Source organism: Nansenia antarctica, assembly GCF_963989245.1.
Source record: "Nansenia antarctica genome assembly, chromosome: 3".
In the NCBI taxonomy this organism is placed as follows: domain Eukaryota; kingdom Metazoa; phylum Chordata; class Actinopteri; order Argentiniformes; family Microstomatidae; genus Nansenia; species Nansenia antarctica.
In genome coordinates, this window is record NC_137688.1 from 22,375,213 (window position 1) to 22,399,703 (window position 24,491).

Below are 24,491 nucleotides of genomic sequence, written 5' to 3' on the forward strand. Positions count from 1 at the left end.
ACTCTGTGGCTCAGTTGGTAGAGCAGTTGTAAGTCACTTTGGATAAAGGTGTCAGCTAAGTGGCGTATATTATAACTTATGAGACCGCACACACACTGATTTGCTGAATGATTGGAGTTGCAATGAAAAAAAAAAGGAAAAAAAGGAAAAAAAGAAAAGAAGAATAACAATATCGCACCAATCAAGTTGTCAACAAGCCCAGCATTTGGCCCCTGCATGGCCAGGATGGTGGCCTACATGCTCCGCTGCAGAGGTCTAGAGGAGGTTGACTGACAGGTACATAATACAGCATGGCTATGAAATACCTGGAGAGAATGTGCTAATGGGGCATCGAGGCGATGCAGCCCTCCATGATCATGTCTAAAAGCAGGCCCCCTCATTTTCCTCCAGTGGCTGAGATTAACAGTGGCAAAAGTTTAATTTCGGGCATGGGCGCTGGCAGCTTCACACACTGTCATGTTTAATGAGTTCCTTCCCGATTATGCATCAAATCAGTAATGGCTTGTGAAAGGTGTCTAATTGACTGCAATTCCTCCATGCTAGAGGTTCATCAGAGGAACCCCATCTGCGGACATTTCTCATCTTCCTTCTGGGACACGGTTCGTGAGGAGTTGGACAGAGACCACACACTCTCTGCCACAGCCTACGATACAGCAAACAGATGGTGGGACATTTCGTTAGTGCTTCAAATGAATATGATTGGGTAAATCAATGTTGGGGCAGTGGCTGAAGCCTCTGACTTCTGCTAATGAAATCTTCAACTGATAATTAAATCATGTTGAGGGAGACTCACATCTGTGCTTGGTGTTTACAAGCGTTGGAAAGTTCTCTAAAAAGAAACGATTTTTCCCCCCCCCTTGACAGCCCTCGGAGACACATTCAAATACACACACAAGTCTGGCATCTGCCGGGTATTTACTCTCTTCCAATCGGTCTGCTATGTTTGCATTACTAATCAAGACGCCGCGCTATGCGTTACGTTTCCTGCCGGGTTGATAATCTAGATAAAGCGCCGCTCATGCAGAGAGAGTGTGAAGATGTTTGAACCACACAACTAAATGAAGCATCTTTTCATCTGCGGGTATGTCAACATACCCACATGCCCACTCATCCATATACGATAGGGTGGCCCGTACCATGACAACCAATCCATTTTTCTAATGTATTTTTTTTATGTAGTTAAAGTGGTAATTGTTTTGTTTCTTTGTAGCTTTTCCACCGTGGATGTAAGGAGGATGACATGTGGTTAATGGCATAATCTCCCACCTCATTAAAGTCTAATGTGGAAATTGCAATACAGCTTAATGAATTTACAAATCTGAAATGACCCCCGAGAGAATCTGAATGGGGATACCGTAGAAAGGCACTGACACTGATAAAAAAAAAAATAATAATTTGGTGTAAATGAAAGGTTTTAATAATATTACTTTCACTTCCACCGCAACCTTTTCAAGTCGCCCCGTGGTTCTGCCAGAATACAAAGGGCTCCGGGCCTTCAAAGTCCTTTTCAAAGGCGCTCATATATTCGGCACATTATGAGTACCCTTTTTAGAAGTCCCTGCTTTGTCTTATCCCTACAAGTTTAACTGTTTAGCTCATCGTAAATGAAGTGTTTTTAAAATGTCAAGCACTGCCATGAGTACGCTTGTGCTGAAATGAAACAGTACACATCCAACAGTAAGCTGGCTGGAGAGAAATGTTAACTGCCGTTATGATACAATAGCACAAGACTCAAACATCTCTCTCTAAATCAAATTAATTACGACCAAGTTATAAGATTATCGTGTAGTCCGTTTACCGTGCTGGGGGCCTCATTTTCCTTGTGCAAAACAGCCCTGCAAGAAATAGCACTACAGCTCTATTGTACTCGGGCTCTAACAGTGTTCTTAAGAAACCAGCGATCTGCAGTGTTCAAAACTCCCCTAGGAGTACGTACCAATTCCATCTGTTTAAAAACATTACTGTTATTTCGGGCAACTTCACTCACTGCTTGACACTGTTTTGCACAGGGAAAATAGGGCCATAATGTAGTTCTCTATTCTCTATTGAGTTTCTTGAAACAATAACAGCTCCACTCATTGACATCCTTGTTGTTGTTCTCCATTAATTCCAGTGCATGTGTTTGCTTTTGCCATACTGACAAGGTAAGCAATGTGGCGGGTACTAAATGATCATACTTCATCTTTTTAGTCAATGTGTCCTATTAGTGCTTGTCACATCTCTCATCCCTATTGATTTATGGTGCCCGACTTCATCAAATTGAAGGTTCCTGTTGTGGCTAAGCAAATGGTCTCTCATTCAGCACCTGTTAGGGGTGCCTGCACTGTAAAACAGCAACACATTAGGCTAATTCACACAGGGCTAGGCTAATGCTGTAATACAGTGTTTTGTCAAAGAGCTCCAGGCTAAGGAAATGGGTCTAGGGCCCCTTTACCATTGTAATTACCCTGTATAATTAAATAAAATGCCTATCCAATGTATATTATATGTATGTTGAAAGCTGTTCTTGAACCATTTGAAGTAAATGCATGGGGTTGGTCTCCTTTTGAAGGTAACACTCTGAAGTTTGTTCCCCAACAGTTAGTTACTAAGTGGCACTGGCATTGAGAAATACACGTTTGAACACACTGAAGTAAACGTTTTTTTCTCCTAAACAAACTGCTGTTGTCGAAATGTTATCGATCGGTGGTCAACTATAAGGCGTCATTGGTGAGTTTTATAACATTTGTCAATGTAGTGTGTTTGTTGGTGGTCTGACAGCGATGTCGATTGTGCCTTCTGATTGTATCATGTTATTTGGATGTAACGCATGACTACCTATGCAACATAGGAACATAGGAAGCATGTACAGGGCAAGACAATTAGCATATGGCACTAGGGCCCGCCGGTGGGCCGTCGGATGGTTAACAGACTACGCACATGTAAGGATGGTTAACAGGCTACGCACATGTAAGGATGGTTAACAGGCTACGCACCTCAGGAAGGCCTCCAAGATCTCCAGAGACCCATCCCACCCTGGGTACGAACACTTTGCTCGGCTGCCCTCGAACAGGCGGTACAGGACCATGTTCGCAAGGACAAACAGACTGAAGCTCAGCTTCTACCCCAGGGCCATCCAGGCCCTGAACACAGCAAAGACCTAGGTTCTGGGCCCTGGACAGTCTGGACGGATTGATGGCAGCTGCTGGATTGAAAATCAGGTGTAGTGCTGAGGCACAAATGTGTACATTTCAAGCCTGCAAACTGCGACACTTTAAATGAATGTGCAATAACACTATGTGCAATATGTGGTACATAAGGTTGCAGAGAATAGGAAATGTTAGAATAGGTATAGCATAGCATAGAGTACAGCACAGTGTTTTATTTGTACAGTATAGTATAGTGGATAGTGTACATAGCCTTTATTTATGTAAACCAGCTCCTTTCCCTTCTTGTTTTTTTTTAGTTTTTTTTTCTTTCCTAGCACCAGGGGAGCCCCCCCTCCCAAATTTCGTTGTTTGGTACCTGTACTATATCAATGACAATAAAGACCATTCATTCATTCATTCATTCACATGTAAGGATGGTTAACAGACTACGCACATGTAAGGGAGCAAATCTTTTTTGGTCAGCTGGGCACCATACTGTATATACTGTACCTACCATGCTCCACACACATGCCTGTGGGATTTTCATTCGGTACTGCACATTCTAAATGTCTTTTTTTTTTTTAAATGGTGACTTTGTGCCTGCCTTTGTACACCTGGCAGCTCCCTCCTGTTAGGTATGCCCTCTATGGTGGCGCTCCAGTTCAGACCATGCATCATACTGTGACCCATGGTACACAGGGCCAGTCCAGGTGAAAGCTGGCCTGGGACCGGACCAAAGTTTTGCAAAGTGCAACAGTAAACAAGTGTGATATGCAGTAAAGGAATGATGAAGTACTGTATGAAGGGGCACATTCCTGCCATCTATTGCCTTCACTGGCCTGGGACCAGGCTCTGTTTCATTCTATTGAATATCAGTCTGAACCTGCCCGACTTGAAATATTTGTTGCTTTTTTTGTTAATGAAGGCCGTTATTCAAATTAGACTCAGAAATTGGATCACCTTCAACCAAGAAGACCAAACTGCTTTGAGTAGTCCAAAAACTGCACATGGGATAGCACAGCTCAAAACTATCCAACTGACTATTTTCTGAATGGACCATGGATGTAATTGAGGGTAATACATAATACATGAAACCTATTTCTGCACCTTTTTTGGATGAATACAATAGCATTCATCAATCTTTACAAAAGCTCGCAGATTTGAACATAGCCTAAGAGTTTAGTTTCAAACTTTTCTTTGTTGTTTAGTGTTTACCCACCTCTTTACTACCACTACCTCCCAGAAGAGAGAGTATGCTGATTGGACAGGTGGTTTTCGAAATGTTCCAGGGGCCTCTCCATTGGAGGGGACAGTTTCACAGGTTATTCAGTGGAATTAAATAAAGTCAGAAGACCAAAATTCTGTCTGGTCCCACATTAGATGAAAGTAATAGATGTGAAGAAGATGCAAATCCCTCATTCCAACAACTAGCAAGTTGCTAGTTTGAAGTTGCGTGCTGTAATCTAGGCTGGTGTTTGGCTGAGAGGGGGTGAATAAATACTGACCTCCTTACGTCATTGGGATGAATGATTCATTCCATACTGGAAAACCAATGCCGCAAAAATAGCACCATGAATCCTTCCCTTCCATTCCCTTCCGCAACATAATGTCAACATAAAAAAGCACCACCATTAATATAGTTGAGAACGTTTTTCCTTTGGAAATGTATCTAAATAGCCTAACTGAGTGATCTCAGGGTTATTTACCTTTATGCCATGAAAGATAGTTTCTTCATAATTTTCTAAAATAGTGACTGTCATCGAGGCGTCTGTGTCATCCCCCCCTGACACAGAACTACAGTATGATTGGCCCTCTGATAAGATAGCGAGCTGCCTGGGTGTGAGCGGTGCAGTCATGCAGGTTCTGGCCAGGTGGCGTGGGGGACGATGGACCAGGTCGTGAGCGGGAAGGTACAGTGACCAAGTCACTCTGAACAATTGGAGTCTGCATGAAAAAGCACTGCAATCACAATGGGACATTGGAAATATTATTGTTGTAACAGCTTGGACAACCTGAGGGGATATGGTTCAACAGATGTTAGATCCACATTATTATCTATGCAGATATGGAGAAATACAGGCCTTGCTGTTGAGGTTCAAAAGGAAAAGTAAGGAAAATTCACAGCAATTGGGTCTATATGAAATCCAAAGACATTAGCAACCAAAACTAGAATTAATTAAAATGTAATGACACCCAAAATATATTTACTATCCAGAAACAAATGTCAGCCTGCAGTGTATTTACAGATCATGAGACTCAATCATTATCATGTACTCTCCCGGTTCATTTTATTACGCGCCAAATTAAAAGCGAGAAACTATTATGTTTTTTAATAAAGTGCGCTTGAATAATTCCATGCTTCATTACCGCACGGCCGATTCACATTCCCTACCTGCATCATTGGCAGGAATGGATTCAAGCAGCAATTTCCAAGACAATGAGCTTGTTGAGAAAGTGATGGATGTCAGTGTTATTAATTATCCAGCTCATTACCGAGAGTGAATAAATCTGTGTTTTATCTGGAGACCATCACATCGGATAGGACGGTCCACAGCAGGTCTCCCACCCTAAGAGCCTCTCTCCTTCCACCTTTCCTTCTGGCACAGAGTCACTGCTTCTCTTCTACAGGCCCCCTGACAGTCCATCTCCACTTTGGAACCTACCCCTGACTGGATGACTGCATCCCTCCCCACCCCCCCCCCCGCCCCTGTGTAATACTATTATACTATTACCATGGTAATCCCTGGATCAGGCTGAATAAGGGATAAAAAAGCAAGTCCCTTTTATGATTAAAGTAATTTTAGAGCAGAATTAGCAGGTGATTGCTGCTTTCATAATCCACTTATTTATGAAGTCCTCCGCGCGCACGATTAAGCCTCGGCTCCAATTTACTTTTCCCATTATTTGAGAAGGGAGGCTGGGACCAGGGTACTGCAGCTTCTGTCCGGGGGTGCTCTGTGTCCTCCAGGTCCAGAGTCTTGGCTGCCAGAGTAGGGGGCTGGCAGCGGTCTCCGTACCCTGCAGTGTCTGGGCTCCCATAGCACATCTCCCTGTGGCCGACTGTAACTGGAGCTTACTGTGGCAACCACAGCTTGAGTCAGAGAGGTGGACACTTTTCTCTGCTGTGTACTACTAGGTATGGAGCAGTCTGAGCCTTTCCAACTGGGGAAATATGGGGGGATATGTTATAATGGGAGGTGTCCCTCCTTTCAGGAGAGAATCTTGTGGTTTATTAGGTTGTTTCATTCTGAGAGGGGGTCTCAACACGTCTGTTCACCATCACCTATCGCCTCACCTTCAACCCCCCCCCCCCCCCCACCCCCCGCCCCCCCCCGGGCCCACTCCACCCTCAGGACATACACACTGTGGCCCGGTGGAGAGGATCGAAGAAAAATCCAGAGTTCCCACAAGGAACGTGCCGCACCTCTCACCCGCAGTACAGAGATAACTATAGCAGACTGTGCTAAACGCACACATGTACACACACACACGCAAGCACGCACGCACACACTCACACGCGCGCACACACGCACTCACGCACGCACGCACGCACGCACGCACGCACGCACGCACGCACGCACGCACACACACACACACACACACACACACACACACACACACACACACACACACACACACACACACACACACACACACACCTGTGACAACCTCAGAATGGGCTGCAATGACAGTGCCTTCACTTCACTATCCTGTGGCCTCACCTCTGCACCCCAGCACAAGGCCAGCAGCTCATTTATCTATGCCGGGGAGCCATCGTCCATGCAGAGAATGGTAATGTGTGAATCTGTCGATAAACTCACTCTCCAGGCGCAGAGATTGAGGGCCAGGCCGGCCACTGGTGCCCTATCCTAGATCCTAAAGTAGGCAAAGTGACATAAAACTAATGAAGAGATAGAAGAGAAAGTTCTGCAAGCCACTATGAAGATAGAGTACCAATTCATGCATACACACTATTATTCAAATGTTGTTACAATGTCAATCTGAAAATAGCACACACACGCCCTTTACCCGGGCTTTGTATTGCACTCCACTGAATATTAAATCAATGCCATTAGGCACACAATGATATTGTAGTAGCCTAGTCACCAGTGACTATAAGCCGAATGGGGAGGCCAGTTTGTTTTGACAGTTTGCGTGAGGTAAACATTTCTTCTTTTCAGCAGACAAGTACAGAGACGAGCACTTTGCAGTAATGAACTATTAAAAGGGAAGATATGTCAAAAGGTGAATTACATTTTAAACAAAAGCTGGAGAGAAGGAGGCTCACAGAGTGTATCTGCCTCTCCGGCGGTGGGCCTCAGACACTCAGAGAGGTCGTCTGGACTAACTGACACAACTCAGAACAAAGCGAGAGGGTAAACTTGCAGAAGAAAAATGTGTGTGGGTGTTTTGTTTTTTTGTATGGCCAAAGTAGCCATTGTTATTATCTGAATTAATCTAAGCAGCTTAGTTGCTTGCTGGCTATTCCAATGTTGTTCAGCTCCAAAGCGGTCACTGTGTGTGGGGGAGACAGATTTCTTATTATGCTATTATTCATTATTATTATATTTTTATAATCAACATAACCATATAACAATCTATTTCAATCGGTATAACCATGTCATGATGATTATTTTGTTCAGTCATACACTGTTCAATGATTCTGTTATGATCAGAATTATACTCATTCATGATTTTATGTAGTAACAGTACGAATCAAGACTGCCAGTCAGTATGGAGCTGGTGATATCCATCCCCAGGATTCCATGTGCTGATTTTGTTGCAAGACAACCTGACCTAAAGGGCGGGCTCTTGTTACTGAACTGTGCACGTGTTGCTCCAAAACAGCATATCTGAGAGAGTTTGAGACAGGGAGAGAAAACCTTGGTTGACTCTGGAATCAAACATGTCTACTTTTATTGAAAGTATTCAAGTTAGGCCCGAGAGATTTCCTTGCACCCTAACAACTGACAATTCAGGAAGTACAGTCAATTGAAAGGAAATGTTTTGCAAACTGAGCATTTTCTTTTCCCATATACATAGTTTGAATTTTAGAATTTGTGTTGTTGTACACAGTAAAGACAGGCCATTTTTAGATCCTACCACACACCTGTGTTGCATGTATCAAAGGAAGGAAATCACAACATCACAGACGTTGAGGAAAATAAATGCATATTAATTGGTCAATTTCCAGTTGTGTGCGGTGGTAAAAGGAGAAAGCGCTGACTCATGTTGGGCCATCCTGCCTGGCCCCTGCTCTGCCTGGCTTGTAGGGGGAAGGTTGCTGGCTCCGCTATAAATCACACTGTCATTGCACATCAGTGTATATCAATCTGTGCTCCAACACTCTCCCATTTAGAGAATTGCTGAAGTGTTACTGCAGTGACATTGGGGATGACACTGCAGCATAATGGGACTATTTCTCCCTCATTCTCTCGCTCCACTCTGCACCCCACCAATACCTTCCTCTAAATCCACACTATACCATAGAAGAAAAGTTAATCTGCTGTTTCCCACTTTCTCTCTCTCTCGAAGCCAAAACAGGAGACAGTAAGAGCCCTCTGGGAAGGACTTACTGTACCTTGTTATTTCCGAGATGGGCTTGTTTGTGTGCATGTGGGTAAATCCCAGCATTACCAAACTATTCAGCAAACTTTAAATGTGTTATTTTACTGTTTGTGATGGCTAGATACCATACGTTGAGTGACAATTATGCTGCCCTGCAAGATAAAGATGACCAATTGTCTCTTGCATCTTTTGGTGGAACTGGAAAATGGCGATCCTTGTCTTTGGTTTATAGCAATTCAATTTGTTTAGGCACTCAGCTTTGCTGTTGCTAATGAGCGATCAGGAGAACAATTGAAAGAGTGTAATGGGATGTATAGGTGGATGTAAATGTCCAAATTACGAGCACTAAGTCTCTTAGAGCGGCAGAGCGGACCATTACTCCAAGGTGGCAGGGCTGCAATAATAGCTTTCTATCAGGGTGACAAATGAGTAGTGCACAACAGTGTGATTGCCTCGAACTCTGAGAGCCAACAAGCCGCTCTCTGTAAAGTCAGCCAATAAAGGCTTGTTCAATATGGACAACTTATGGTAACTTGGCTTTAATTGGATAGCTTATGTTAACCGGGAGATGACATAATAAATGCTCAATGAATTAAAGTAATGTTAAGTAAATAAAAGAAATACGGTAAAACTTAAAAAATAGTGAGCTATGCCTTTAATTTCTCAATTATAGGAAATATAGATGCATTACCATTGTTAATGTTGCAAAGGCAGTGGAAGCTTGTTTCTGTGTTCTATGCGAAAGCATACAACCTGAATTTGTTCTACAGGCTGAAAACATTCCAGATAAATCTGTGTCATGTAAAGAGAAAAAAAAAGCACTTTGATAAGAGCATAAAGGTGAACAACCCACAATATGAACTCGTATTCGACTTATCTCCTGGGAAGTTGTTACGTGGCAGCTATGATTCTCGGATTTAGTGTGCTGTGCAGAGATAAGACTGTCTTTTCTCTGAGTGTAGAACAAAAGTTACTGGAGAAAATAATCCAGCTGTCAGAACTGTCTGTACGATAGGCATTTGGAGCTGCGCTCTGTTACACAAGCACTAGGAGACGGGGAGAGACACTGAGCTTCAACCCCCATGGCGCGCGTCGGGTGGATCCACGGTTGAAATCAAGTGTGGCGGTTGAAGGTAATAACAGGGTCAGTGAATTGTGACAATCGCATGGGAATTAATCGATATATAGAACAGGTTCTACCACATTTTTTGAAGAGAAAACTGAAGGTCTTTTCCCATCTTTAGATGATTCTGTGTCACAATGAAAAAGGAGCAGCTGAGAGTCATTTGAACATTGCAAACACAACTTGACAAAGAGGTAGCACATAGAGAAACATTCAAATCAGAAGACAAACAGCTCACAAAGGCTTGACAGACAATGAAAAGAGGCTGCTACTGTATGGTAATAAATGTGGTGTGTATACAGAAGCAACAGCCTGAAACTGCAAATGCTTTCCCTTGTATGACATATTATATTTTAAGATGTCAATAACACTGCGGTTGATTAAATGTTTTATACCAAAAGCTGTGTGACACAAAACTATCAGTGGCCCAGGTCTAATTATATTCAATAGCCCCTTTCACACATAGTATAGTGATTTTCCCCGTTCACACATGAGCTAAATGCCGGAAGATTGCTGGGTTGCGTCTTTTCACACACGTCCTGCCAGTCCCGGGTTTGCACAAGCTACTTGAATCGCGCATTCAACTGGATGCAGAACTGGAACGTAGTAGGCCTACGTGAATTCGAACGAGACAGGTGCGTGAGACTGCCATATATATCTGTCATATCATACCTCCGTTTTATATGTATTTATCATCATATTTTTCACATTAATTTAACAGGGAGTCAACTCGTAAAATGTTTACCATTACCAAGTTCTCTCGCCAACTAAAGCGCTTGATACAGTCGATATAAACATACTATTCTAGTCCAAAAGCACAGTATGGTCGAACTTGGTGATGGTAAGCAAAATACGAGCTGATTGTGAGATGCAGGACAGCTGTGGGAGGAGATGGTGTGTGTGCTCACTGCTCCGTAATGCGTCTATATCACAAAATGTACATTTGATAAGTAAGTAATCTAGCTAAGTAAGTAATCTAGCTAACTATGATTGGAAATGAAGTAGTATTCAGTTGTGGAATTATATTTATCACTACTTTGGCTGATGTGATGTGGGTTAACTAGCCAACTCTAAGCGGAGAAAAACAAAGTACCAAATGAGAAACTACTCGCTGTGATTGGTTAACTTATTCCACGTGAAAAAGTCTTGCGTCAGACATACGTAACTCTTTACGTGCTGGACCAGGGAATGTTCAGGCTTCTGTTCACACATAAGCCTTCCCCCTAAATTCGATGGAATTATACATGGTCCTGACCAGGGTAATTGCCTGAGACAATGTCCCTGCTTAGTCGCGTTCACACATCCACCGTTCCAGGTAAATTCCATGGAATCTACTGGGAAGGCTCGTATGTGTGAAAGGGTTTAATGTGTCAAACGCATCCAAATCTTTCAAAATGAAGAGAGAGAGAGAGAGAGAGAGAGAGAGAGAGAGAGAGAGAGAGAGAGAGAGAGAGAGAGAGAGAGAGAGAGAGAGAGAGAGAGAGAGCGAGCGAGAGCGAGAGGCAGAAAGAGAGCAGCAAAGAAGATGACAGGATTCTTATTCACAACCTTGTCATGTAAAGTAATAGAGACTTAAAATCAATGGCAATATACTGTTTAAAAGCTTTGAGTCAACCCCGGGTCACTTACGACACAATAGTGAGGCTATAATTTGGCTGCATTGACTAACCAATTATCCACGGGGGGATCCACTATGAATGGTAATGATCTATTAATGCTGATTTCATTATCAAACTATTAGTCAATAATATTACAGCCCCCCCTCCCCCCCTCTCCCCCTTTTAATAATGCTGTCTTCATTAGAATTGGTGGGAGCGACTGGGCCTTCTGCTTATCTTGACATGCTGTGAATTCTAATGAAAAGAAAAGCGAAGATAAGGAACACCAGGAGAGGAGGGGGGTTCCTGCATTGTGACAAACTCCAGTAATTTCCCTTCTATTGCAGCATTTCTATGAAATGCAAAAAGCATGTGATGGGTTCTGGATTTAAACACAGAAGCGGTTTATAAACGCTATTTTAGAAACAGGGCAATCCGTTTTGGAACACCACATTAGTTCTCTTTAATCTGCTATCAGTTCCAATTTGCATATTTGAGATGAAACATGAAGTAACTCCCTTTGAAAACGGAGAAGTTGTGAAAGTAGTTCTTATAACAAAGTTCTGTCGTCTGACTGGCTGCATAAACAGATTTGCATATATGCTCTATTTTTAATCGAAGGGTGTCTTTTTTTTATGGAGTCAACAAACTGGAAAACCCAAAACTATTCTTGGGGAAATATCTCTAGGTGATATAATGCAATTAGCTTGACCAGTGGGTAAGAGCGTTTCCTGTCGATGGACAAATGAGCCTATTCATGCCTCTAATTTTCCAACTCAGTGAGTGAATCAAATTGAAGAGTCCCCACTGCGCTCCTTCCATCGGTAATCACTGGGTATCAACTCACCTTCAAATAATACATTTCTCTTGACCCAGAGAGGTCTCTGACGACTCTCTGTGCCAGGCTCATTAAAGCTATCACCACAGACAGAGTCTTCACTTCCACCCCTTCTCAATAGAGCCGACGTTTATGCATATTAGTAGACGTCCAATAGGACAATGGTGTATGGAGGATCTCTGGTATAGAGGTTATCCAACAGCAGCGAGAAACTAGATTTCTGCCTAAACTTCAACTTCCTCTGTCTCCAGATTCAAGGTCCTACTTTAATTATATCCTTTGAATGGCCGGTATAAGGTCAGTATAATTGACAAATGCCACAATTATAGCTTATGAATGGCATGTGAACCAATTGCCAAGCATAAGCACGTATAAAAGGTTAATCAAAGCTTTATAAAACCTTAACTGTATACATTTTTCGTATTTTGTTTTAAAATTGGACCAGATTCAACTATGCAGCTCTAACTCAATATGGATCATGTTTGTAGCTAATAGATTCTAAACTTCACACCACTCATAGTCAAAATTCTCTTTGGGTGTGATATGGACAGCACAAACAAAGGAACTAGTCTCTAGTCCATCCTCAGGTTCGGAGGCAAGACCTCAGTCCAGAGTGAAGACTTCCTGTCTCTCTGCTCAGAGGATGAACGGTAACGGCAGTAACCTCCTCTGGCACGTGTGCAGTAAAAGAGAGTGACTGGCGCTCTGTTCCTCTCCACTCAGCCTCTGTCATGCCACAATTGAGGTGAGGTGCCGCCGCCTGTGTTATACAACGTGATCACAAGTCTCAAAGACTGTCCTCTTGACTCCTGTGAAACAAATGTGTTTATCGTCCAGCGACTTCATGTACCATATGAAGACAAACAGGAGAGGCGGTATCTTATGACAGCCGATACATCCTGTTCTTTCTCTTCAGCTCATTATCACATACTTGACGCTTCTTTTTCCTTCGTCCCTCTCCCCTCTGCTCGGCTCTGCACTCAGCCCCATACACTCAGAGCCAATAGAAGACTTGATAGAAATAGAAACATAATTGACACAACTGTCATATCCCCCTCAGACCATGGCAATTACTGTAATTACAATGTCAGGTGAGAAGTGATATTATTTCAACCTAACTTACAGCAAAGATGGCCGCTGATCCACCCATAAAGATAGGCTTATGTGAATGGGAGTTTCTGGCACATTATTTCTATGACATGTTTCTTACTCTATGTTCTCCCTCCTCTACAGGAACAAAGCCCACATACATTTAGATACTCTAATAGAGTATAACGAGTGGGTACTTCACATCTTCGAGTTGAATGTTAGCTAAAAAAACGAAAATCTGAGTTTTAGGTCAGAAAAACTTTCAAGACGAATTTCACGTCTTTCTCATTTCCGAGAGGTGTCTGTTTACATCAAATTGTAACACCTATGTCACCACTTCAATCTGCTTGAAGTGCTAACTCCAAATTGAATGCCTTGCTTAACTTGATTGTAATGTGATAAAGCACATTCACTGAACACTTAGGCCTCCCTTTGCTGTCAAAACAGCCTCAATTCTTTGTGGCATTGATTCCACAATATGTTGGAAACATTCCTCTGAGATTCTGGTCCATGATGATATGATTGCAGATTTCTCAGGTGCACTTTCAAGCTGTGAATCTCCCGTTCTATCACATCCCAATGGTATTCTATTGGATTCAGATGCGGTGACTGGGAAGGCCACTGAAGAACACTGAACTCATTGTCATGTTCATGAAACCAATTTGAGATGACGTTTGCTTTGTGACATGGTACATTATCATGCTGGAAATAGCCATTAGAAGATGTGGCCATTAAGGGACGCACATGGTCAGCAACAATACTCAAGTGATTGGTATTAACAGGCCCAAAGTGTGCCAAGAAAACATTCCCCACACCATTACACCACCTGAATGAATGAGAAGGTGTACAGGTGTTCCTAATAATGTGTTCAGTGAGTGTATATCCATGCTTTTGAAGTACTGCAGAATGTGTTGGGTGTGTTTCTCAACTACTTTCCGTGTTGAAACCAGCCAAATAAATGTTGCCCCTGTAGAGCCCAGAACTATGGGCGGGTTATGCAATGAAAGCTATGGAGCTATTTTAGTGCCATCAGAAATTGAATTGTATTTGACAGATTGAATTGAATATGAGCACAAATTGAATTGTATTTGACAGCTCTGAATTGTATTTGACAGATTGAATTGAATCTGAGCACAAACTGAATTGTATTTGACAGATTGAATTGTATTCAATTGAGTTTTCATTATTTTAATTCAGTTTTCAAATTCAGTTTCTCTAAATACAATTCGTTTTTTCTCAAAATACAATTCGGTTTTTCTCAAAATACAATTCGGTTCTCAAAATACAATTCAGTTTTGTACAATTCAATTTCTGATGGCACTAAAATAGCTCCATAGAAAGCCTACATGGCAAATGGGGCACAACGCAGTCTTCTTTGCAGGCTACCATTTACAATACATAAAGTATTCAGTATCTCCGTATTTCTCAAACCTTTCCAAGCATGGTCAGATTGACTTATGCAGCAATCTGCTAATCAGTTCATAGAACGTGTCTTAAATTGTTAATGTGCTGCTTGAGATGAGAGCACTTTAAATGTTGACAAAAGGCCTTCGACTTATTTTTCGATATTTTTCTGTTGGGAGTTCCATGTTTCTGTCAATAAAAACGAACACCATTTCAACCGTAGCCATCTAGGTTAGAATCATGCATTTCTTCTGTTAGTTCTGTACTCTGCTTAATATTGCATGAATAACCTTATCCTCCATGAGGACATTTTTGTTCACATATATATATTTTTTATCATAGGCCTACTCTATATGACTCTATAACTATACTGTACTGGCCCATTTATTTTAGGATGTGACTTATAACGCTGACCCACTCTTCCATGTATGCACACTTTCAGCTGCTCCTTGGTACAGCACTCCTCCATCTTCCCTTAATGAGTGGACTCATTTTTTCAATGCTGTTAATTCCGCTCTCTCCAAGAAAAGACAAATAGTCATGCTGATCTGGGGGAAGATAGCGGAGAAAAGCCCATGTGAACATAGCCAAATAGGTCATGGGGTTCCCACTGGGGTAGAAAGGGTAGTGGAGAGTCTGAAGTCCCAAGCAGAACTGGCAACCCCGCGCTGCGATGATGAGGGAGGACACGGGCCCATTATCTCCTCTCATTGTTGACTTAACCGACTGAGAGAGGTGTTACAATATTCCTATGAGGCTCGGAGAAGCATGACCATGGTAACTCACCTCTCACGGTGACAGCGATGACTGTTAAATTTAGCCTTAACGCAATGTTCTTTCATAAGAGGGATTTTACTTTGAAATGCAATTTTGAAATATTTATGACCGGGTGGGTACTGACTGTGTGGAGAGAGAGAGAGAGAAAGAGAGAGAGAGAGAGGCTTTTTTTTGGTCATGGTGGTTTTGGATATAAATCCGAGCCCTTGCCATGGCTTTGCCCCCACTTGCCCTGACTTACTCCACACCACACACACACACGCCCACAAACTCCCACACGCCGGTGGTGAAATAAACACGGCTACACTATTACAGGGCATATGTCAGAAAAACAGTAGAATATTGCCCAGGCTGAAAAAAACTAACATTTATATAGCAAAACAATTAATGTTAGTTTTCCTTGATTGCTTCAATACAAAAACTGCTTGCTGTAACACAAAAACCCATACCCTTACGCCATTCCCCCAAAACACACACACATTTCCCATAACTGTAAACACTATTCACCTGTTTCCACATGTTTCAATATTCAAAACTTTTTCTGCGAAACCTTACATAAAAGTGGCTAAATAAATCATTAGTAGCACTATACTGTATGTTCATTCAGCAAACTCTCAATATAATTAACTCAAGTCATCACAATCTAAACACAAAGAGCACACCTCTGCACAAGTGCAAACACTGCCTCAAAATTGTTAACACACCTGAATCTCCACTTTGTTCTCAGTGATGTTTTTACCACAGTAATGGATGACCATAGGTCAGTAATGGTCAAATTTCATTTTTGCAGATCTAAGAGGCAGAGGTATTGGAGGTAGGCTGACTTCTCACATAATGAGCAGGAGACTGCCTTGGTGAATATGGTGATTGCCAATAATGGCATCCGTTTGAGGGGAATTCAAACCCAAATAGTTGAAGACCAGGTATAGTCTTGCAAGGAATTAACAGCATCAGCATTTTCACCACTGACTGGATCAATCGGAAGAACCACATGAGGACAAAGCAGCTGTACCGTGTGCCTTTTGAAAGGAATTCAAACAGAGTTCAGGTGTGACGATTCCAATATGTGCAGGTCATTGCAGAAGTTGTACAGTATGCAGAGTATGGCCCATCTCTCCAGCATATCAATACAGTAGATTAGATTAGATTTATTGTCCCGTATACAGTATATACATACAACACCGTATAACACAGACAACAACAGACAGTACTACACATGACAGATACAAGTAAAAGTACACACACTCAGCGCGGTCTATTATTTAAGGCAACATTGGCTGCAGGGATCAGTCTTTTGCCAAAGCGAGCCCTATTGCACCGTAGCGTTCTGTACCTACGCCCGGATGGCAGTGGGGCGAGATAGAGATTGAGTGGTGTCCTGTTCTATTGTGGCTGCGATGCGTGAGATGGCCCTGTTGTTTAGTGCTGTGAAGTTGGGTGTGGGGAGTCCAATTATCCTGTCAGCAGTGTTGGTGATGCGTGTGAGTTTGGCCCGGTTGATGACTGTGAGCATGTTGAAGAAGCAGGAGGAACAGTACATGAGGATGGGCTGGATAAATAATACTCTGGTGCAGTAGTAGGAGAAGAAGGGGGGTAAACATACAGTCCTTTAAGTTTGCGGATGACGGATAATCTTAGTTGGCTCCTTTTAACGATGTCGGTGGTGTGTTGGTTGAAACTACGTTTATTGTCCAGTGTAATTCCGAGGTATTTAAAACTGTCGACCATTTCAACTGCTTGGGTGTTGTTGATAATGGGGCACTGTGGTGTGGGGGGACCAATAATGATTTATTTTGTTTTACTCACATTGACGAGGAGATGGTTGTCCTCACACCACTTAGTGAAGTGTGTGATGGAGCTGTGGTAGTCCAGGACGGAGTGGTTGTCTGTGAGCAGAGCAAGAATGGCTGTTTCGTCTGAGTACTTAAGGTAGGTAGTGATGGGTGACGGACTGGTGCAGTCGTTGGTGTAGTGTGTGTGTAGAGGAATGGGCTCAACACACAACCCTGCGGTGCTCCAGTGTTGATGGTGAGTGCAGGTGATGTGGTTTTGCCCACCCACACAGTTTGCAGTCTGTCACTGAGGAAGTTGTGCAGGAGATAGAGCAGACGGGTGGGAATGTTAAGGTGGTGTAGCTTCTGGATCATCAGTACTACTGTATAGTAATCTGGTACAGCAACTGCAGTATACAATATTTCATTCCAGTACAGTAGTACACTACACACATTTAATCTGGAGCTGGATGCCTTGGCTGACCCTCATGAGTACATCTTCATTGACAAAGCAGGGTTCAACTTAACAAAAAGGTGCAAAAGGGGGCGCAACAATCATTGGTCACTGTGCCATCATACACAGTCCTGGCCAGAGGGGAGGCAACGTCACCCTATGTGAGCCATCAGCAACCGTGGCGTCCTCCACCGCCATGTCAAAGTGGGTCCATACAACACAGCACAACTCCTTCAAGTTCTACATCACCTGCACAATAGCATTCTTCAACAGGAAGGGGAGCCAGAGCAACCAGAGCAGCATGATGTTGTCATTTGGGATAACGTGAGTTTCCACCCGGCTGCTCTGGTTCAGCACCCCAGGTTCACCATTCTTTTTTTTGCCAGCATACTCGCCATTTCTGAATCCGATTTAGGAAGTTTTCTCAGCATGACGGTGGAGAGTGTATGACCACATCCCCTATGCACAGCAAGACCTCCTGGAGGTAATGGTGGGCGCCTGAGGTGGTGTGTGGGTGTGTGGAGTCTATCCAAGGTTTCCTAATGCAAACAAGGGCATTTTTCCCACGCTGCCTAGCAAGAGCAAACATAATGTGTGATGTTGATGAGATATTATGGTCTGACCCAGACCTGCTGACAAGATGATGACAACTTTGAGGCTGTACATCAATGTTACCTGTACATATGCTGCATTTGGAAATACATATTTTGGAAATAGGGTATTTTATTGTGCATGCACTCAATTGAGAAAAACTGTAAGTAATATAACATTATATTAATCATATATTCTAGTATTGTAATATCCTAACTTCATAGTCTCATGCACCTAGTCTATGTTATATAGTACCACCCCATATGCTTATCACTATATTCTATGTAACTTTGAACTGTAGAGGACTGTGCTTTTTTGGGGGGGGGAGGTTTCATGAGCAAGTCCATTATCACTAGAGAGAGAGCCCTGGAATTACTGAGTGAGTTACTGACTGAACTATGTATGCTTGGAGCTAACATTGGCCCCATCTGACCCCAGCTCACCATCCAACCAGCAGCATCCTAACATGACATCTGACCTCCCAGGGTCATCGCCCCCAGCACATGTGGACTCTACCTCTGACATAACACCAACATTATACAGACATGATTTCAACATTATAGCACTGTAACGCTGATCATGGTACAAGTCAGTGAACCAGCAACACACTGACAAGACACGGCTCATTCTCTCCCTGCCAACTCACATATTACTACAGCAGATGTCTTAGATAGAAGATAAGCAGAATACATTAGTCTGTCGCCTCTGTTTTTGCATTGTAATGCTAGATTTATCAAATGCTAATGAACCATAATTGTTATTTATCAAACCGTGTGTGTGTGTGTGTGTGTGCGTGCGTGTGCGTGCGTTTGTAGTACGCGTATGTGTGTGTATCGGAGTATGTGTTTGCAAGTGTGCGTATTACGATAGTTCACAGTGTTAATTGAGTGTCTATCTCTCTGAATTCCATTTGAGTCAGTGTGCGCAGCTTTCGTTATAATTTAGAATGCTGCCGTGGATTGGCTATGTTTCTGAGATGGGGGGGGGGGGAGTTGCTCGGAGTCGGCAGGCAGGGTGAATGAGCTGGGGGGTTGATTTCACACTGCAGTTGGCAGCTGCTCCTCCTGCAGTCGGGACCCAGCACACAGCCCAAGGGGTCAGGAGCATTGGCCTGGAATCCCAGCGCGCTCTGCTCTGCTCTACTGCATGGCAGAGGTGGAGGAGGCACAAGCCCAAAATGTGCATAAATAAATATCCATCTCACGTCACAGTGGATGTCAGCGTTTATAGACCGAGGGGTCCCGGCATGCAGACAACACTGTGACGCTTCACTATCCTCCAGTGATGAATTGAATCGTGCAAGCTTGGCCGCGGCGCATCCGGTTTACACAGAGCGCCTGTCTCATGTCTGATATCTCCCAGGCCTTGTGAGGAAGTAGGCATAGAATATTGAGTAGAAAGTCTCAAGACTGCGAGCGCATCCTCCATTTGGCACGTCGATGTAAACGGTTCCCGTTCAGCATTCACTGCAGTTGACTGCAAGCTACTTTGAACAATCAAACTGGTTTTTTTTGTCACTGTGTTGTACACATAGGGTAGGCATAGGGTACACATAGGGTAGATTCACATCGACAGAAAACGAAAGCACGCGAGACATCCGTCCACATGTGAGCCTGCACACACATGCACGCACGCACGCACGCACGCACGCACGCACACAGACACACACACACACACACACACACACACACACACACACACACACACTCATGCGTGCCTACCTGTGACTTTGAGCTGGGTTGTCCTCCTCACCAACCTGCTGCCATACTTGAGCTCGCAGGTATAGTTCCCTCCGTCCTCCTCCTCCACCTCTGGGATCCAGATGTTGGTGGTGTTCACCATTATAGAGCTCCGCCACGTTGTCTTCTCACACTCCTGACACCAAAAGGGACACCACACCATCAACATCTTGAAAGTGTGAACTGATTTTATGATCTCATTTCTTTCAAAAAAGACTTAAATAAATATTAAGATAGATCACACTATTACGCAAATATCCCACGCACAATTTCTTAGAGAGTTCTGAGAATCATTATACGTCAGGTGAGGCTGTTGGAACGCGTGTTTGATACCATTCCTCATTCCATTCTGTGCATTACAATGAGTGCGTCCTCCGAATTCTACCTCCGCCAGCCTCCACTGTTATACATGAATCAAAGTTCGCCTTACAGCAACGCATCAATTCTCCGGACGCGAGAGTGCTCACCTTATACCAGGTCATCATGGGCTGCTTGTAGGGGGCGAGGTAATCCTCGATGTCAGGACAGGCGATCATCTTGCTCTTGGTGATCTCCGCCTTCTCCAGGTGGCGTATTCTACTGTTGAAGCACAGCCCGTCATCACTGTCCTCCACGGTCAAAGACATGGACACTTTCATGCAGTAGGTTGAGTTCCTGCAGGGACAACACACACACACACGCGTGCACGCACACGCACACACACACACACACACACGCACACGCACACACACACACACACACACACACACACAGTGTAGAAGGTTTCATGTTTTCCTCAAGTTCACCTCTAGCTGCAGTCATCACACATAAAAGCACACATCGATATGTCCACTGGGGTTTCATCTTGAAAGACCAGCGGTGATCTTAAACACAGCGCTTCCGCCAATCCTCCTTCGCTGTGACGAGGGTTCCACTTGCTGTTATATTGACTAAACCATGGTACCAAATGGAACCCTTGCAATGAATAACCACAACCTTTCCAGGCAATTACCGATTTTGAATCTTATCAGTTTACTGTAATACCCAGAGTTCTAAACAGATGAGGAAATACATATATTTATAGTCTGTGCTGTTTAGAATATCAAAACTGTGGATGATTCATATTGACTGTAGTGTAGAAGTATGTCTTCACCAACATTTACTGGAATGGAGATACTGTACAGTGTATGGTTCTTCATCTCTTCATCAATAAATGAAGAGCTTATATTCCCCATAGTGGCAAAGCACATATTGTATGGATGAAGTCGCATTTCATTATCATCACTTAATTTCTTTAATAATTTACCATTTAGCAGACCCTTTTAATCCAAAGTGATTTACAGTTAGAGATTACAGGGACATTCCCCCTGGAGTAAGTGCCTTACTTAAGGACACACTAGTGGTGGTGTTCCAGACAGGATTTGAACTCATGACCAGTTCAACTCAGGAACCTCTGGATTACAAGTGTCCTTCAGGGATGCCAGTGCCATGTCACTATCAGCATGGAGAGCAGAGTGGCATGGCTACTCCACACAGAGTGATGGCTGGCTGCATTGCCCCATCTCCAACCCCAACCCCAACCAATGAAAATGAATGAGGCCTTCAGGCCCAGGATTACACTCTGGGGGCAATGTGAGTCAGGCTTTCAAACACTAGGGAACATCGACGCATTGTGACGCATTGTGTAATGGATCGGGGTTGCACTCCCCAGTGCGGCCCCTAGGTGTCTCCCTCCAGCCACCCACTGTGCTGCCTCACTCATGGACTAAAGACCTTCAGCCGGTGTTTAATCGTCACTGTTGCTTTATGTACCCTCACTTCCCTTCTACTACCTGCTGGTTCACTGTGTGTTCATCGTGTGTTCATCGTGTGTTGGTCACCTGAGAGAAAGAAGCCATTGAATGTTTATGAGTACCGTTTTTGGAGACTGTGTGTTCTGGAGACTGTGTTTTGTTTTCGAGTTAAAGTCTGTGTTTGTTTCCTGTTTTACCTACTCTACTTTCTAGTTGTTTGGTATCGCTGTCTGCCTGGTCTGGTCTGCCGCTCATCCTACCAAATCCTTACAGACTTGAGCTTGATGGATGCCAAGATTTAAAAATTCGGCATGAAACATTTAGCTGTGGGGTAAGGGGGAGGGGTCGTGTGTGTGTGTGTGTGTGTGTGTGTGTCTGTGTCTGTGTCTGTGTGTGTGTGTGTGTGTGTGTGTGTGTGTGTGTGTGTGTGTGTGTGTGTGGGTGGGTGGTTGGATGTGTGCCTGGGTACAGTATGTGTGTAAGAGCAGTATGTGTTCCTCCTTGTGGCTGACATACTATTTGCGGAGTGTGGAGTCTCTAGCTGCTGTCCTGGGCAAGCTGTACAGCTAAGCCAATTTATTTATGTTAGAATAACATGAACTATGAATAAAATAACTGTTCATGGGCACTGTTTCTGGTGAGTGTCTCTATTGTGACTAATAAAAGCACAATAACAACAGCAATGGCTAAACAGGACAGATGTGTTAAGTAATTTAAGACAAATGTGTAGGATATTTTCACAGTTTTTTTCACTGTTGTATTTTCCTGTAACTGATGATTAGTAGGGAGGTAATCACACTGCAACTATTGTGCAATTCTCCTGATTCGCTTCCAGATCATTAATAATTAATATCTCCCTCCCGCAATTACTCTCAAATGAGAAGCTCGAGCTACACCTCACCGATTGAATTACATGCTTAATAAAGACGGTTCATCTTTACATTTGCTCTTCTGAACTGCAAATTACCGTACGTACTATATATATTTATTTGTACAATTTATCGAACCACCCCCGCGCCCCCCCCCCCCCCTCCGGCCCCATGGGTCAGTTTGTCCACTCCCAACACCCTTGAGACGTGATTGAATAAGCATCAGGAACATCAATTAACCTGCACGACTTGCTCCCAAGCAGATTTCACTGGGGGAATCTCTGGGGGAATAGTGGAGGTTGAAGCGGAGCGTGGAGGTGGGTGCAGTGACCTGACCTTGAGCACTGTATAGACCGTACACCAGGGCATTGTCTTCCTATTCTACAATGGCCACCTCTCCTTGTCTCGTCTTCTTGATCTGCACTGATCTGAAACAATGGTATGGATGAAAGCAGTTCCTCTGTGATGTATGTCCACTGGGAACATGCTTTCAATAATAAAAATGTTTTTACATCAGTGCAGATGAGATTCAACCTTTTTGTCATTGCACAGAGTACAACGAAATGGATGTTTTGCTCTAAGCACCGGGCCAGCCATAGTCAGCGCCCCTGGAGCAATTAGGGGTTAAGTGTCTTGCTAAAGGGCACACCGGCAGTGGTAGGCACCTTAGATATGATGCCAGCAACCGTCCAGTCACCAGCTCATATGCAGCTCACAGCAGATGAAGTAGAGGAGACAAGAAAAGGAAGCCATTTTATTTATTCATGTCAACCCTATGGGCTCTGCTATGGGTCTCAACCCTACGCCATCTGCTATGGGTGTTAACCCTACGCCCTCTGCTACGGGTCTCAACCCTACGCCCTCTGCTACGGGTCTCAACCCTACGCCCTCTGCTATGGGTCTCAACCCTATGCCCTCTGCTATGGGTGTTAACCCTACGCCCTCTGCTATGGGTCTCAACCCTACGCCCTCTGCTATGGGTGTTAACCCTACGCCCTCTGCTATGGGTCTAAACCCTATGGGCTCTGCTACGGGTCTCAACCCTACGCCCTCTGCTATGGGTCTCAACCCTATGCCCTCTGCTATGAGTGTTAACCCTACGCCCTCTGCTATGGGTCTCAACCCTACGCCCTCTGCTATGGGTGTCAACCCTACGCCCTCTGCTATGGGTGTTAACCCTACGCCCTCTGCTATGGGTGTTAACCCTACGCCCTCTGCTATGGGTCTCAACCCTATGCCCTCTGCTATGAGTGTTAACCCTACGCCCTCTGCTATGGGTCTCAACCCTACGCCCTCTGCTATGGGTGTCAACCCTACGCCCTCTGCTATGGGTGTTAACCCTACACCCTCTATTATGGGTGTTAACCCTACAACCCCTGCTATGGGTCTCAACCCTACGCCCTCTGCTATGGGTGTTAACCCTACGCCCTCTGCTATGGGTGTTAACCCTACAACCCCTGCTATGGGTCTCAACCCTACGCCCTCTGCTACGGGTCTCAACCCTACGCCCTCTGCTACGGGTCTCAACCCTACGCCCTCTGCTACGGGTCTCAACCCTACACCCTCTACTATGGGTGTTAACCCTACACCCTCTGCTATGGGTCTCAACCCTACACACTCTGCTATGGGTGTTAACCCTACGCCCTCTGCTATGGGTCTCAACCCTACGCCCTCTGCTATGCGTGTTAACCCTACGCCCCCTGCTATGGGTGTTAACCCTACGCCCTCTGCTATGCGTTTTAACCCTACGCCCTCTGCTATGGGTCTCA

General features: G+C 44.0%; 1 protein-coding gene across 1 annotated transcript in view; it reads right to left on the minus strand.

The window, feature by feature from the left end:
- Positions 1-24,491, minus strand: part of il1rapl2 (interleukin 1 receptor accessory protein-like 2) — a gene marked incomplete at its 5' end in the record, with an annotated part of 180,311 nt that overhangs the window by 57,519 nt on the left and 98,301 nt on the right. The window contains 2 exons of the mRNA XM_080525731.1: positions 20,064-20,217; positions 20,549-20,735. Of these exons, the coding sequence (XP_080381857.1) occupies positions 20,064-20,217; positions 20,549-20,735 (341 nt within the window). The remainder of the gene's footprint in view (positions 1-20,063; positions 20,218-20,548; positions 20,736-24,491) is intronic.